Below are 17044 nucleotides of genomic sequence, written 5' to 3' on the forward strand. Positions count from 1 at the left end.
GTAGCAGGATACTTTAAAAACGCAGGATACTTTAAAAATCCAACACACACGCAAAGTGTACAATGTATATAAGCCTTCCTATGCATCTCCACATGTGTAAATTACCACCACAACAAACAGTAACCCTTCTCCAAAGTCCATGTATTCAGAAACCTATCACCACATCAGACACTGAAATTCTCAATGAGAATCATTTCTCCCCTGTAAGCCCTGGAGTTTTACAAGGATTGGGTCTCTTTCAAACAATACTGCGCCGCTCAATGCATACTTCAAGATACAGTCTTCCAACACATTGAGGACATGAACAAAGCCCTTTCACACCAGAATCACACCAGAATCTGGGCAGCAGCTTCAATCTTCTCTATGCTGTTAAGACTCTGGTGCCGTGAAGTGAACCATCTCTCTCCCCCAGCACACCAGCGCATACAGTTACACTATAAAGCCTGAAAATAGGGAGGCAACAATGTTCTTTGAAAAGATGTTTGTCGTTTTCAAGTGTTCTGAAAACTCAGTAAACCACAAAACCATTTTCAACAAAATGTGTGTTTCTAATTATTAGTGGGAAGATTTATATTCCCGAAAGGGGGGGGGGGGGATGATGTGCCTGAAAGAGAAGTTCACTGCAGCAAGTCAGCAAGAATTTGTAAAGCCAAAATAATTTTGATAAGACAGAACTACTTCGCTAGCAATATAAATTCAGGTTCCCGCTGTACAAATAGTGATAATAATGCGCAGTGTGGGAGCATTCCAAAGCAGGGGCAAGGCCCGACATTTCTTCTGATGGGCCCGCTATCTAACACGGCAAATGATTACAAATCCCCTTTTAGTCCAGAGGCAGAGGTCACTCGCTATTATTGGATCGTCCCTATAGACTTAGAAGAATGAGAAGTAGTTAACACAGTAACTCAAATCGGATTCATTTATAAACCCACGTTTACTTACAGAGACCTAGATCATACAAAATAGCTCCCCCGCCTCGTTCGGTCTCTCTGTATTTTGCTGGTGATGGGTTTTTCCAAGAAGCCCAGATTAAAGATGAACACCACACAGCATGTAATTCTGCCTAACCTGGATCCTTCTTGCCTCCTTGGGCGGGGGGGGGGGGGGGGGGGGTGTAAGAAATCCTACTGTCCCAAAGAGCCTCTCCAGGTCCAATTCTTAAACCACTCTGGCACTCACAGTGGGTACCATCTGGGACACTTGGGAGGGCGAGCAGGGAAGGCATCTTCTCCTTCCGCCCCTCCCCCATGATGGCTAAACAGATTAATTTTGCAGCTCAGGTTTTCTGCATAACCCCTTCTCCAAACACAAAGACTCAGGATGGGCCTTAAAGAGTCCTTTTGTTTAGAGAGGGTCATTTCCTGCCCTTAGCTCACACCCAGAAACTCCCACCCATTTCTCTAGGAGAAGCATTGATTTTCTTCGTTTAAAAAAAAAAAAAAAAAAAAAAAAAAAGGCAAAACAAAATTTCAGGCTTAAAACCATCCCCCCCTCCCAACAGCCTCCACCCTCCACCCGAGATGGAACTTGGCTGGCAGGCCACCAGGGCGGCATCCTCTCTACCGGGGTTCAGAAATGGAAGGGGCAGGAGGCAGAGAAACACGGGAGTGGGGTCAGGATTCTTTTCCTGCCGAGCAGGCATTGTCTATCTAATCCTCCCGATTTAGTTAAGGAAATGAACTTAAATGTCAAAGCAAGCAGCTTAAAGGACTTGTCCCCTCAGCAAGGAAAAGGGAGGGGGGAAAAAAAAATGAAGAGTATGGATTTGGTCAAGAAGTTGACTGATCAAAGGCCTTCTATACCACTGTCTATAAACCAGGGTCTCTAAGGATTAAAGGACAATGGATGACAGTGAAGTTTAAGAAGTTTGCTCAAGGTCAAGGACAAGGACATAGATGCCATAATTGGGGATAAATCCAACGGCCTGCATGTTCACGAGCACATTAGTATGCTCAATTAACAGGCAGTCTGGTGACCAAAGTAATGACGACTTACATGTTTTTCCTCCGGAAATGTCATCTGCTCTGCTTTACAAGGAGTAAAAACAGTCTGAGCCTGTGAGGCTAACAGGTAGAATCGGTGACTGCAAAGTGCCTCCTGCAGAAAGGTTCACAGAGCCCAGATCAGGCTTCCTTCGTGGCAGCCCGTACAGGTGCTTAAAGGCTGGATTGGTCTGGCTAAAGTCCGCCTTATCCTGAGCTAGGCCTGTTGTAGGCATGAGGTGGAAAGCACGGGGAGCTTGGGGCTAGACTAAATCAAAGGAGAGTGCTAAGTCTATCTCCAAATCAGTTCCACCTGGGTTATTGACATTAACCCTTTGCAACCCCACAGACACATCTGCAGAACAGGAATCCAATTCATCTTGCCCTACTTCTACGTAATCACGCCTTGCCCAGCCCACATCATACTCCCGGCTCTGTGGAATTTTGTGCTAGGTTTCCGTTCTGACTGGACAAAGACAAGGATTCTCTTATGTGTGCCAAACCGCTACCAATCCCCCCCAGACAAAGGACCTAATCGCGTACCACCTAAAATGTCTGGCTCAGAGACGGACAGGACCCTGTAGGTTAACTAGCTGAAATTAAAAACTTAAAAAAATAAAAAATAAAAATAAAGTTTCTGACTTACAAAACTATGTGAGGATTTAACGGTCTGCTGTAATTAAGTGGGAATGGGCATCCAGAAATGATCATCTCGAAGGCAGCGATAATCAACATTTAATTTAAAACTGCTGGAGAAAGTTTAGGACAAGGTGGCATCTTGCATGGGCCCCACGTTTAACAGGTTGGTTCATATTCCAGTCACTTAACAAATTTATTGGGCAGTTCCAGGCATTGTTCTAGGCATTGAGGGTTACAGCCTTAAACAAGACAGAGGTCCCTGCTGCCAGGGAGTAACATTCCAGGAGTATAAGACAAGTACATTAAGTAACGTCAGTGAGTAAGAATGACCCGGAAAATAAAAGAGGGATAGGAGAGTGCTTGGGAATGTGGGGTACTCTAAACCTGGAGATCGTAGATCTCTCTGGGTAACACCTGAACCGAGATCTGAAGGAACAAAGATGAGGCTGCCATATAAATATCTGGGGGTAGGATTTTTCAGGCAGACCCAAAAGCACACACAAAGGCCCTGAGGCAGAAACAAGTTTGGCAAGTAGGAGATACCTAAATAAGGCCCAAACAGCTGAAGCATGAATGAGGTTGTGATTCCTGGTCGATGAGGTCAGAAAACAGCAGGGCCCTGATCACATGGACCTCGTGCACCACTGGAAAAATTTTAAGCTCTTACCCATCAGCACTAAAACTTCAGACAAATTGCTTAATCTCTCAGAGCCTCAGTTTTCTTAGACCTAAACCATGGGATGGTCACACCTCATTTGGTTTGTCAAAGTGCAACTTTTTTTCAAAAACAGAGTAGATACTGCTCTGTAAATGCTTAAGGAACGTGCAAAAAGAAAATCCATAAAAGCTTTTGCAAGTTCAATTACATTTGGGTATGCACCTGATCTTCAACTCTCCAATTCTCTAACACATAGGATGGAAAAAGATTTTTGCAACCAAGATGGTCTCAGTAATCTAACAGTCCCTTGCTCAGTAGTGGGAAACAACCAGGAGACCCTGGAAAAGAAGGAACTGGGTTGGGGGGTTGGGGGGGGGGCAGAATCAACTCTGGACTCCAGCTCATGGCAGGTTTCTTTGTGCTGATAAGGAAGGCCCAGAGGACTTTTAGGAGAAGCAATTCCCAACGGTTTCACTCTCCTGTCACCCAGCATCCCTGGGCAGGCACAGGACAGAAGCGTGTGTGCATGTGCCTGACACAGAGAGAGGGAAGAGGGAGCAAAAGAGACTGTGTGTGTGTGTGTGTGCGTGCGAACGTGCCTGCATGTGTCAGAGACAGAGACCCTCACCAGCCCCCAAACACATCCTGTTGGCTTCTAAAGGGATACTGTATTTAAAAAGAGATGGCTCTTCGGAAACTCACACATTTTTAAGTCCTGTAAATCACACATGCTGGGGAAAGTAATCACACTTTCCTAGCACTTCCCCTCAGAGCACAAAGGAAATTCTGGTACTTCTGTAATAAGGTAGCACTTTCTGTGCTATGCCTTCTCTCAGGAGGCCCCAAATGCCCATCCCATAGAGACAGGCAGGACAGAAACGCTCACAAAACAATCCTGGGGATTCAAGCAAAAGCAGGTGTGTTCTGTTTTTGCTTTGGGTTTTGTTGTTGTTGTTGTTGTTGTTGTTTTTAATCTCTAGGATTTCTCTTGGGATAATGCTGACCACCTATCCGCCGATCTACATGGTGACATTAAATTCAGGACGAGCAGAGGGACGGCATTTCAAAACTGACCCACAAGAGCTAAAGAGGAGTAGAAAGCAGAAACCCGTGTCTAAAACTGACGTGCATCGGGCTGGGGAGATGCACCTCAGTTCTCAGACTCCCAGATTTCTCTTAACCTTTGCAAAATCCTGGGGCCCCCCAGGATGGAGGTGGGGTGCGTCAGCATTCCTGCGGCATTTTAAATTTGTGTGACAAAGCCGTAAAGAAACCTGGAGTTGTTACTACACTCCCGGCGTGACTGGCATTTATTACTGCCATTTTCTTGTCCCCCCTCTAGGATTCTACATAACCTGCATCATAATGGGTGCGGGGGGGGGGGGGGGGGCGAGGGAGAAAAACCTATGAGGAATACGAATGCAGGTGGTTGTTTTTCTTAAATTCCCAGACTGTGTTTCTTTCCTCAAGGGTTGACTTGTAGTTGTAAGCAGCAAGCTTTCCCAACTTTTAGGAAAGCACTAGATGAATCCATGCAAAAGAGGACCCAAAGAATAAGAGTTTGGGGTCTGGCAAAAGGATCCTCTTACTCCCCACCCAATTAAGTCCAAAAAGAACCAAAAACCATGAGAGAAGCATTTCTCTAAATCTTTACCCTTTACCTTCCAATCCCATCTACAAAAACCTTAGGGTAGTTTGATTTTCCCTTCCAGGCTAGAGGAACAGCGTTGGAAAAAGAAAAGCGGGAGAAGCAAAAAGCTTCAGAATTAACTGCAAATCATAGAGGAAAACAATTTCCAGAGACCATTGATGAAAGCCCCCCCCCCCCCCCCAAAAAAAAAAGCATGGGAAATACTATATACACCTAGATTTTTCTAAGCTCCTCTCCCACACTCGGGCTTTCAAACGGATCAGCGCACTGAATGCTATTAGGTTAAACAGTAGGGGATACAGAAGACATTCTGATGTTCCTAAATTAAAAAGTGTTTTGAAAAAATTTGTGTTTTTTCTTTTTTTAAGATTTTATTTATTTATTTGACAGACAGAGATCACAAGCAGGCAGAGAGGCAGGCAGAGGGAGGAAGCAGCCTCCCTGCTGAGCAGAGAGCCCGATGCGGGGCTCGATTCCAGGACCCTGGGATCAAGACCTGCTCCGAAGGCAGAGGCTTTAACCCACTGAGCCACCCAGGCGCCCCTGTTTCAATTTTTTTGAGCATTTCCAGGTCTTCCCCTTCCCCCAAAGTTTTCGGTTTTGTTTTTATCTACCCTCAAGTGTCAGGTGGATGTATCTGGCTCTTGCGGTCTACCCTCTCACAAGCTCCCCGGTGACCGCAGTCCCACACGGCCCCTCAGTTGTCCAGGCTCCTTCCCATCTCCCACCTTCGCAATCACGGGCTGTACGCGCTTCAACTGTACTGAAAATTGCTTCCAGGACCAGATCGCTCCTCGGTTATCTCCAACCCCACCACCTTCACCTCCTCACGGCCTTCTCTGCCCTTTTCCACCACTCAATTTGCTACTTCTACGAACAGGACCACCATCTGGCTGGCCGTCCAGAGGAGAAACTGAGAAGCTTCCAGAATGCAACTCCGCATCGCTCCTTTGCGCTGCCAGGGACTGAGGTCCCAGAATACTTGCGGCCACGTCGCCGCCGCTTTCCTCGGAGACTAGGATCCTTGCAGGACCAGCCTCGTCTTCTCTCTCAACTCTTCCCCAAACCTGCTGCATCCCCTTTCCCTCTGGAAGGTTCCAGAGTGCCAGGTCCCAGCTGCATGGCAGGGCACATCCAACCACAGAGTGGAGTCCGATCCCGGGCATGAAAGGCTACTGCTCCGCCTTCTCCCCCACCGGGGTCGCCCCCAGCCTTGCCCTCAACTTCCCCTCCTCTCCTGCCATGCCTGGCTTGCTGTCCCCCCTACTTCTCTCAAGCCTGGGTCTCCACACAGGCCAATCCTCCCCCGCACAGTCTCAACCTCTTCCTCATCTGGTAGAATCTTCACGGAGAACCTTTCCTCGAATGTCAGCTCTTTGACACGAGGCCTTCACCCTCCCATCCTCGCAGTGACGTGTTCCCAACGCTGACACCCTCGAGCCCCTGCATCAACCCACCTGCTCACCCGGCCGTCCGCACCCCAGCCTCGCACGCAGAGCCTGCAGCACTAGCACCCACAGCCCCCACCCCCCCAGGCACACCAGCTTGCACTCCAAGCAAGCTCATCACCACCCTCGGCTTACTGCGGGGATAAAATAATGGAGTTTGTGCATAAAGTGCCCAGTACCCCGTACATAACCAGAAGTAAATACTCAGAAGTTAGCCATCATTACTTCTGGAGTGAACAGATGAAAAAGACTTTGGAGAACCACCCTGGGTCAAATATCCCAGTATTTCTTCCTCTATCACAAAAACAGCGAGCCAGGCAACAACTTCAGCGATGAGCCCCAAATCTATGCAACCATACCCCCCCACCCCGCAATGATGCACGGAAATAGTTTGCAATATTCTCCCAGAACTGTGATGGGAGGGGCGCCTGGGTGGCTCAGTGGGTTAAGCATCTGCCTTCAGCTCAGGTCATGATCCTGGAGTCCCAGGATGGAGTCCCACATCAGGCTCCCTGCTCAGTGGAGAGTCTGCTTCTCCCTCTGACCTCTCTCCTCTCATGCTCTCTCTCGTTCTCTCTCGCTCTTTCAAATAAATAAACAAAATCTTTCTTTTAAAAAAAAAAAAAAAAAAAAGATAGGGATAGGAGTGCCAGGAGTCCTAAGCCCAGACTTCCCCACACATCAAGGAAGGCATCCCCATCACAGGAGGACATCCGCCCATCACAGCATCAATTTAAATACCCTGTGGCATCTGACCTCCAGCCCACGGAGCCCGGCAGCCCCTTCTGCTCCAGCTGTTAAGGGTCATTCCCTCATTCCTTCCTCGGTTTTTTTCTCTGACCAAAGCAAGCCCAGTTCGGGGAGGGGGGTGGGGGAACATTTGCATTCCCTCCCCCCTTCCCCCAGGCAGACACTAAGGTGCCAAATGAAACTGAACACAAACATTCCAAAGTGGCTGTCATACAGAGCAGGCTTGTTTGGGAACACAGGGAGCGCCATCCTCTTCCACCTCGCCAAAGCTTCCAGAAGCCCGTGTCCGAAAGGTCACACGGAGTTCCATGGCACCGACTAAATGCTAGAGGTGAAGACCAAACGATGCACCTGAAAAGCGGGCGTGCCGTGGGGATCAGAGGCCCCCCCGGCCCACGCAAGTGGAGGCTGCGGGTGGCAGGTGGAGGGAGATGATTTCCCAGCTGATCCGGTGAACCGAGGCATCCTCACCAGCCCTTCCCGTAACGGGATCGCCGGTTTCAGATTACGCATTTATAAAGAATTCTATGCATACATATAAATAAGTGTGTGCGGTATCCACCTGGTGTTGGAGTAGTGTGTTTGGGTGGGAGTTGAATATTGGGAATACGGTGACAAGGTGGCATCAATCTTTTAAAAAAAAAAAAAAAAATACATAAAAGAAGGTAATAATGATCCAGGACTTGGAGAGAGCAAAGCACTGCTACCAGAATTCTGAGGACAGTCATCTCTTTGGGATGGAACCTTTGGGTGACGGAAAGCTGCACAGTGTAGGCTGAAACTCAGCTCCTGCCTTGAAAGCAGCTCAAGCTAGATCAAGAGGGAGAAGATGGTTGAAGCGAATGGTTTACAGAGCGTGGGGGTACAGGAGGGCAAGGTCGACTGTCCAGTTTGGACTCTCTTGCCCAGAGATCAGATCAGCGCTACAGGACCCATCAGAGGACCGAGCGGTATGCTACAAGGATGCACTGAGAAACCTGTTAGAACACAGTGAGCAGCTAACGGTCCCGGAAACGAGCCGGAGAGAAGGAATGGGAGGAATGGGTGAGATCGGTATTAGAGAAGGGCTCCGAGGAACCGAAGAGGCCCGCTTCCGCAGCAAGGCTTGTGAGCAAAAGGAAGCAGGACCAAACCAATGGTTTTGTGACATCTACAGATACGGCAAAGAAATTTCATGGAATACTCAAAAAGACAGTTGGGCTTTGTCTGGGGGTTTTGGACGTTTTTGTTCACATGTTCATTTTAAGAAAATTCAGAAAGCATAGAAAAGCATTAGAAAGTAAAAATCTAATCATTTTTATTATATTTGTTGTTTTTTTTTTTTTTTTTCCTATTCGGGTTTTTTTTTAAAGAACTGGCATCACACAGAACTTTTACATCTGTTTTCTTTAACGTCATAACATTAACCATTATGCCCTCAATTAAAATGTTGTCAGAAGCTGGGAAGAAAAAGTCTGATTCTCCCATACAGCCTTCAGAGGGCATGAGGCAATGCGGACACTTCAATTCCAGATTTCTGGCCTCTAGAACAGTAAGAGAACGCACTGCAGCTACTTTGCGCCAACAAGAACAAAAATAAATGTATGCATATACACATACATCCTTTAAAAGCATGGCTTTTCGTGGCTGCTCTTCTCCTTCACAAATTATAAGCATGATTTACTTAGCGACCTCCCTGGGTAAGACACTAAAGAGTCTTTATGAACATTCACTATCAGAAGTAACTAATTCATATAAAAAAATTAAAAAAAATTTTTTTAGAAAGTAACTAATTCATGAACAGATTTTGCCACATAACGCCCAAGTCCTCCAGAAAGCCGCACTGGCTTGCGTCACCTTGCGATGTACCTGCCATCACTTACTTGCCCGATCACCCACCCCGAATTCTGTCCTTGAAGCACAAATTAATACAAACCCACAAATACCGGACAAAAGCAACTCTGGGAAAGAACATGCACCCTATCAAACCATCCACCCAACAAACAAAATGCCATGGGACACAAAGACTGCACCGGAGCTCAAGGGTTTATGAGGGAAATTTTAAAACCACTCCTGGAAAAACAGCCCAAAAGCGCATGCCGTATCTGCAGGCTTCTTAAGCATCTGAGTAGGAAGTCACTGTGCTTTCCTTTTAAAAGGATCCTTCAAAGCCTATTCGAAGGCTGAAATAGGTTTTGCTGCATTAAATCTGACTTGCCTCCAGACATAGTCAAAACTGTATAGAACTATTCTGATTCTGTATGTTGCCCAAGTCATAATGTAGATTAGTTTCATGCCCATCTGAAAGCCCGAGGTTGCCACAAACTGACCCTTTCTGGGGGCCAATTGGAGAAAACAATTTTTTTTTTTTAATATTTTATTTGTTTATTTGACAGATCACAAATAGGCAGAGAAGAGGCAGAGAGAGAGAGGAGGAAGTAGGCTCCCCGCTGAGCAGAGAGCCGGACAGGGGGCTCGAACCCAAGACCCCGAGATCATGACCCGAGCCGAAGGCAGAGGCCCTAACCCCCTGAGCCACCCAGGCGCCCTGGAGAAAACAATTTTCTTCATGACCCCAATATTTGGGCAAGATTGCAAAGCAACTTTTTTTTTTTTTTTTTAAGTTTAAGTAAGCTCTACACCCAACTAGGGGCTCTACACCCAACCAGGGGCTCAAACTCATGACCCGGAGATCAAGAGTCACGTGCTCTACTGACAGAGCCAGCCAGGCGCCCCACTAAGCACTTTAAAAGGAAAGTGAGGTAAAGATTTGTACTGGCTTGTGAAGAACCAACTTTACACGATTCCTGCCCAACATCTGCCAAACATCTTTTCAGTCAATATCCCAACAATGCCAAGTTTTTTGCTTTTTGAGTTTTAAGTACAAGAAAGTGCACATCAGTTTAAGGAAAAATTGCTATTTACCACTCTAATAAACCACCTTTTAGAAAATGTTTGTGACCAGCCTGAAAAATGCTCAAGGACCCGAATAAAAGTAAAAGCAAAACCAAATTACATATTTATCTGATTTAGATTTTTTATTTTTTTTTGGAAAATTAAGTGACCAAAAACAAATTTCTCTCTACTAACCAGGTAGAAAAAAAGTCTCGATACATAAAACTCAACAAGACAACCAGAGTCTGTTTCTATGCAGATCTACTGATTTTAATGAAGTCTGGTCCAGGTCAAACTGCCAAAGGTGTTTAAAGAGAATATTGCCTGGTCCAAAGTCAAGATAGAAAATTCTAGGGTTTTATCAACTGTAAAATGATGTAAGAAATTATCTAATGCCCTATACATAAGCCCTATAAATCTCAGATCCCAGTTAAAAGATTTTTTTTTTTTTTTTTTTTTTTTTATTTGTCATAGAGAGAGAAGCGAGAGCAAGCACAGGCAGACAGAGAGGCAGGCAGAGGCAGAGGGAGAAGCAGGCTCCCTGCCAAGCAAGGAGCCCGATGTGGGACTCGATCCCAGGACGCTGGGATCATGACCTGAGCCGAAGGCAGCTGCTTAACCAACTGAGCCACCCAGGCGTCCCCCAGTTAAAGATTTTGAAAACGGCTTCTCTTTGAAGGGCAATGTTGCATGGGGCTCCTGGATGGCTCAATGGGTTAAAGCCTCTGCCTTCGGCTCAGGTCATGATCCCAGGGTCCTGGGATCAAACCCCACATCAGGCTCTCTGCTTAGCAGGGAGCCTGCTTCCTCCTCCTCTCTCTCTCTCTGCCTGCCTCTCCACCTACTTGTGATCTCTGTCAAATAAGTAAATAAAATCTTTTAAAAGGGGGGGGGGGGGGGGCATGTTGTAGACAAACACACATATACAGAACACAGGAAGCCAGATGTATTATCTCTTCTACAGCTAGCCAAATCTTCAGAATTTTCCCTCAAAGCTTTGAATACTATCCAAAGCAGAAGTCTATGTCCTGTCCAAGGTTTCAAACTTCCAACCTCAAAAAGCTACAGAAATTCTCCTAAACCCTGGGCTGTTCAGTCTATACAGTTGGAACTAAGTAAGTGTCTCAGTATCAATTATTTCAGAGTAAGCTTTAAAAGCTCTCCTACAGGGCTAAAATGTACTGGAAGAGAAAAGGAACTCATTTAAAAAATAGAGAGGGGGAAAAAAAAACAACCCTTGGATTCTCTGAAGTGGTAGAGAGAGCCTAAATTGCCCTGATGTTCTAGGAAATAAACTATTTTCTCTTGATGATGATTGGCCTTGCTTTTCCAAGTCAGCTCAATGGCCACCAGAAACAACAACAAAACACATTTTTCCCCTCTTGTCATTATGTGTATATACATTTTATATGTGTGTGTTCTGTTTACTGAAGTCCTCAGTCAGGGCTTTTAAATGTGTTTGAGAACAAATTGCTGATCGCTGGGTGGGCAGGGAAAGGGTCCAGGGTGGTGGTTTTTGTATAATGCTGAGCACATTAATGGGACTCCCCAAATACCATATTTATTTTACTTGTGGCTTTCAAGGTTGGGGGGGGGGGTGCAGAGTTTATCAAAAACAAAACAAACTCAAAACAGGGAATTAGTGCAAAATTACCTGGATCACTCAAAGTCTATTTCCTTTCTTTTCCTGAATGTTTAACATTTTAATCCCTTTCTCTTCATGGTATCTGTCTTTATAGACTCCACCTGATATGACCTGGGCTCTAAAATCTTAACTGTCCACTGAGTTTTAAAATAACTGTCTCGCCAAAACTGCTGACCCATCATAGAGCCACATGCCATTGCCTCCTGAAAAGGAACGTGGTCAGGACAACAGAGCAGGTTGAGAGGCAGGAATTAAGCTCACCTATGATTCTGCTGGTACACAACCTCACACATTAAGGCGCCCCACCAACAGGACCAACAACACAACACCCCAGTCCTGGCCGCATGAGGCAGAGATGGGTTAAGTCAAAGAAATGGGATTTTTTTCTCTACTTAATTTTCTCAAGTTAAGTAGGTTATGGTTTTGAACACTTAAACCTCTTTTGCTACCTATCAAGAGAAAGAAAAAAAAAAAAAGCCTTTGGGTCTGCCTGATTAACTTTTTCCATTTACAAAGAGCTCTCAGCTGGGGGAGCAGAGAAAGAGGGTTTCGCACAGTACATTCCTACCCTTAGAAATAAACAGACTGCCCATCTAAGTGAAACAGAAAGGTTTCTGAAGCAATTGGTGTGTTTAGGTGAATTAGTTAAATATAGCAACTCCTTAGAGAAGCACACTTGTCATTTTTAAAATTTTATTTCAAGGGCAGGGAAAATAAATAGCAAAGCAGCCAGTTAAGAGTCAAGAAAAAAAGTGGAACTTGCAATTCAGGTCTCCTTCCCTCTGAAAAGGGAAGACCCTCAGTAGCCCCAAAGAACTAGCATGTAAATAACGCTTTTCAAAATAATAGTTTGTAATAAAAAGCGCAATTACCCTCAGGTGTGAAAGCAAATTTTCAGCTTACTGCGATTCAGGTGGGTTGCCCCATACAACCTAAGAGTAAAATCTAGTGTTTTGCATTCATTTGCATGGTCCTAGGTCCCTCTATCTTCATTAAATAGTTCCTTTTTCACAAGTGGACCAAGTGCTGAAGACTTACAAGAACCAAATAAGTCCTCCCCAACGTTCGGTTTCACTCTCAGAATCTCAGTTTGCACGCTACACATTATCTCCATAATAATCTCAACACCCTAACCGACTTGCAATCAGTTTACCATCCTGTTAAGTGTATAGAGTGGAACGCCAGACCTCTAAGAATACATTACAGGTCATATCCAGATGCGTACTTTCCTGCACCTACACTCAAGTTCTTTTCAGAATGTTTAAGATCCCAGCTATGTGGGATCCTAAAAGAAGCAGGCGAAAAAAGTTATGGTTTCTTGGACTCCGGGTAACGTACCTGCAGGAACAAAGCCATTTTAAAAGGACACCACAAATAGCCAAACTACAAAATTCTGAAACGTCTGTTCAGGAGTTCCCTCCCACGGTTAAATTTTGTTTCTACCTACGGAAGGCGCCGCCGCCCGCCGCAACATTTTTAACGTTGTTACGGACACACCACCTAAAATTTACGCTCAGAAGTCAAAGTCCCATTAAAACAGTCCGGACGATCGCTTGGTCAACTGTAAACTTCTGAACTCTTTTCTTCGGCTCCCCCCACGCCCCCCCCCCGCATCACCCCTAAATTGACAAAACCTAATCACCCACATTCGGGGTCTTTTGACTCATCAGAAAAGAATGCAGCCGATGAGTTATCTATTAATCCAAAATGCCTCGGCTGGGAAGATATTTCACCAAGAACTTTTTAACACTGCAAGGGAGGGGGCAGGGAACCGAAGGTGTCTTTTCACGAGAACTTTCCCCGAGTTCTCTCCCCAACCCCGCGCGCGCGCGCGCGCACACACACACACACACACACACACACGCCCCACAACCTCCGGCCCCCGTCGGAGAATTAAGCCCTGACCCTCCGGGTCCCCATAAACGGAGGTCACCCAGGAGTCAGCTCTCGATTCCGCTTTTAAAATCCCACGCAAACAAAGCTGAGCATTATACTTACAAAAGTCTCCGAAAAGTCCTCAAAGTTACGCAATTTTAGGAACCCACAAAAACACGCTCTCGGAAGAGCCCCCCCCCCTTCCCGGGGCCACAGTGTGGGGCTGTGCCTCGCGGCGAGGGCATTTCCCAAACCCCGGAGTGCGGCGCCCCGGGGTCGGCGCCCGCGCCCCGCCGGCCGGCCCGCACGCGGGAGGAAGCCCGCGGCCGGCGCCCCGGGCCGTACCCCCGCCGCTGCGAGCCCCGCAGTACCTCTTCCTCCTGAAGGTTCGCCTCGTTCGGGGTGTTCTCCTTCTCGGCTTTGCCGCCGTTGTTCATCTTCCCGGTCCTTCCTCGCCGGGCAGGGCTGGGGCGCGGGGCTGGGCGAGGGCGCGCTCGCCCACTTTTCCCTTCCCCGGGCGCCGGGGCTCCCTCGGGCGGGCGCCGCGGGCTGCGGGGGCTGGAGCCGGGGGCAGCGGCGGCTCGGGCTCCCGGGGCGAGGCGAGACTGCGGCGCCGGGCGACCCAGGAAGTGCGAGGGAGACTCCGGGCAGGGCGCGGCGCGGGCCGGCTGGGCAGGGGACGGAGACAATCGGGCCCCGGGAGGGAGACCTGGAGAGGGAGGGCGGGCGCGAGGGAAGGAAGGAAGGAAGAAAGGATGGGGCGAGGGCGCGCGTCCCAGGAGGGAGCCCGGAGAGTTGGGGATGTGGCCGAGCGGGGGCTGGGGGCGGCCGCTGCCCGAGCCTGGCGGGGGCCGGAGGGAGGAGGCGAGGGGTGCCCAGACCGAGGGAGGCGGCGGTGCGGGGCGCGGGCCGCGGCTGGGACACGGGGACCCGGAGAGCCGCTGAGTGCGCGCTCCAGGCAGGCTCTGGGAAGTACGGGATCCAAGCGGCTCCCTTTCTCTCGCTCTCCTCCCTCCCCTCTCTCCTCCCGCTCCTCCTCCTCCTCCTCCTCCTCCTCCTCCTCCTCCCTCCGCCCTCCCTAGACGTGGGCTGCCGGCTGCAGCCCGGAGGGACGGGACGCGGGACCGAGAAGCCCCCCGCGGGAGGAGGGGCTGCCCCGCGGCCGGATGGCGCGCGCCGGGGAGGGGCCGCGGGCCGCAGGCGGAAGCGGCCGACCCCAGCCCCCCGACTCGGCGGTAGGTCGGAGGGCGAGGGCCGAGGCGCGGGAGGGAGGGAGGCCGGGTCCTCCGGTTTCCTCGGCCCGTGGGGGCCCCGGCGGCCCGGCCGGTGGGGAGTTGGCGGACTCGCGTGGCGGTGCGCGCCAGCTCGGAGCGGGGCCTCGGGGAGCCAGCGCGACGCCCGGCAAGCGTGACGGGCTACTGCGGGGGGCCTGCTTCCCGCGGGGATTCGCACCCCTGTCCCCGCGCCTGCCCCTCCTTCTCAGGACCGGCTCAGACCTATTTCCTCCCTTCCTAGTGGGCAGCTCGAGATGACAGGATGCGAGAGAACGAGCGACGTCCGGGCGCAGCCGGGTCCTCCCAAACCTCCCAGCCTCCCCGCACCGGCCTTGGCTCCCTTCTAGGCTTCACGGGCCGCCCTGCTCGGGCTCCTCTCACCTCATCAGACCGTCCTGGAATTATTTGTTTACCTGGCTGCCTCCCTTACTCTTCAGGGAGAGCATTCCCGCAAGAGAACACCGTGCCCTCTTGATCATTATAACCCCGCTGCTATTTAAATACGCTACCTGGTATACAGTAGGCACTCAATAAATACTTGTTGGCTAAGTGACTGTTCCTCCCAGGGAGCCGAACTGGAGACCAACACGGATGATCTTCAGAGGGTCAAAGCGGCTTAGAGAAGTTAGAGGGCTCAGCATTCTGGGAGGTCAGCACACAACGCCTTGTTTATGCGCCAACTCGGGAGGACTGCGTGGTTTTGTTTCCTCACCTGTGAAATGGGAGTAGTTAGAGTTACCTCCCAGGGGGTTGCAATTAAAGGAGATGACAGGTCGGTGGACCTATAGCATGCAGCACCCATGCCTGCCCAGTTAGGTTTGCAAGAACTTGGAAGCTAGTGTTATTATTAAGGAAATTGCCATTTTTCCGGGGGCCGTAGGGAGCTTCTCCATTCCGGTATCATAAACACATAAATTTAAAACTGCATGTATCAGTAGGTTCTCCCTCACTTCCCACGCCCAGGAATTCTCTCCCACAGCACGCTGTTCCTTTCTTCACAGCACCAATCACAATTTTTATTTGCTTGCTTCACTGTTTATCTCTCTCTGCTCCCCCTCCCCCAGACATTCTTCACCCTATAGTGGTTTAAGTGCTCCTGGGAGTGGGATGGGGGTGGGGATGAAGATAAGGCTCCTGCTTTTCGGGAGTTTGAGCTGGTGCTGCAGAGACAGGATTCCCAAAACAACTCCACGGCACCGTGATCAGGGATCCTGGTTCAAGTCGCAGGAAGCAACAAAATACTTGCGTCAAGAGCGTTGTGTGGGGGTTGGGTGATAACTTCCATTCACCTATTGGGTTTTTCCTTGGCGTGAGGGGGTGGGGGGAGTCTGAGGATTTTGGTAAATAGATTTAATTGCTGTCATGATGTCCTGTCTCTCTATGGGGGAGAAAAAAAGTGTATCCTGGATGAAAATAAGCCAAGAATCTGTTGAACTTGCAACTGAAGTTTAGAAAAGGCAAGGGCCACAATTAATCTGGAAACCTGGACACAGCCCTTTCCACTCCCTGAGTTACAGAAGGAGCCACGAGGGGGCAGTGTCTTCCTGAGCAATGGCTGAGTGGTGGGCTTGGGCCCCCACGCCACCAATGCTGCCCGCACTCTGCTCTCCTTGGCCCTTGCCGGGTACTGAAATACTCCACAGAAAGATATTGTTTTGCTGGAGCCTGGCAAAGGCCCAAGAAAAATGACAATTGATCTAGTCATTGATGGTTGCAGTCGGACGCCACTTATGAGTAGGTGGAAGATGTCTGATTCCAGGATGCGGCTGCGACCCCAGCCAGGGAAATCTGGCTTCCTTCCAAGCGTAGAACCTGATTCCTTGTCTTTCAGCCAAGCCAGCACTTTTGTCCATTGTTAAAAGTCAAAAACCTCTGGGATAAAAAAATGAAAATCGGAGCTATGAGAGGATCTTTGTCTGATCGGTCATTGTTGTGTTCCCAGCATCTAGACAATGCTTGACACATAGTAGGCACTCAGTGGTTGTGTTTGACTGAATGAACACATTAAGTCTTATCAGATATTGATTTTCAGTCTTGAATGACATCAGATCCTTCCAAGACCCTGCAGGAGGGACTGAGTTAGACGTGTCTCAGCATGGAGAGCCACCACAAGGGAACTAGGCAGACTCATGGTAGTGGTCTATAGTCACTATTTTGCAGGGGGAGACCCTACCTAGATAGAGAGCTTGCTCAGAATGAGACAGCTGTTGAGATTTCAAAAATAAAAAATAAAATCACAGCACTCAAC

The 17044-nt window shown here is 48.7% G+C and overlaps 1 protein-coding gene and 1 long non-coding RNA gene across 9 annotated transcripts in view; one reads left to right on the forward strand and one right to left on the reverse strand.

The window, feature by feature from the left end:
* Nucleotides 1-15004, reverse strand: part of RBPMS (RNA binding protein, mRNA processing factor) — a 172523-nt gene extending 157519 nt beyond the window's left edge. For 2 of the 8 annotated variants that reach the window (XM_045069397.1, XM_045069393.1), the window contains exon 1: nt 13894-14919. In XM_045069397.1, the coding sequence (XP_044925332.1) occupies nt 13894-13959 (66 nt within the window). In that variant the 5' untranslated portion in view covers nt 13960-14919. Of the gene's footprint in view, nt 1-13893 lie in introns of all 8 variants that reach the window. The other 6 variants (XM_045069392.1, XM_045069395.1, XM_045069401.1 and 3 more) reach the window with 5 other exon arrangements.
* On the forward strand, nt 13734-16693 carry LOC106006325. The gene is made up of 2 exons (XR_006603476.1): nt 13734-13908; nt 15038-16693. It is a non-coding gene; the product is annotated as an uncharacterized LOC106006325 (long non-coding RNA).
* Nucleotides 16694-17044: the final 351 nt, after the last annotated feature.

Source organism: Mustela putorius, unplaced genomic scaffold, assembly GCF_011764305.1.
Source record: "Mustela putorius furo isolate JIRA1106 unplaced genomic scaffold, ASM1176430v1.1 tig00003932_pilon_pilon_pilon:0A:0A, whole genome shotgun sequence".
Classification (NCBI taxonomy): domain Eukaryota; kingdom Metazoa; phylum Chordata; class Mammalia; order Carnivora; family Mustelidae; genus Mustela; species Mustela putorius.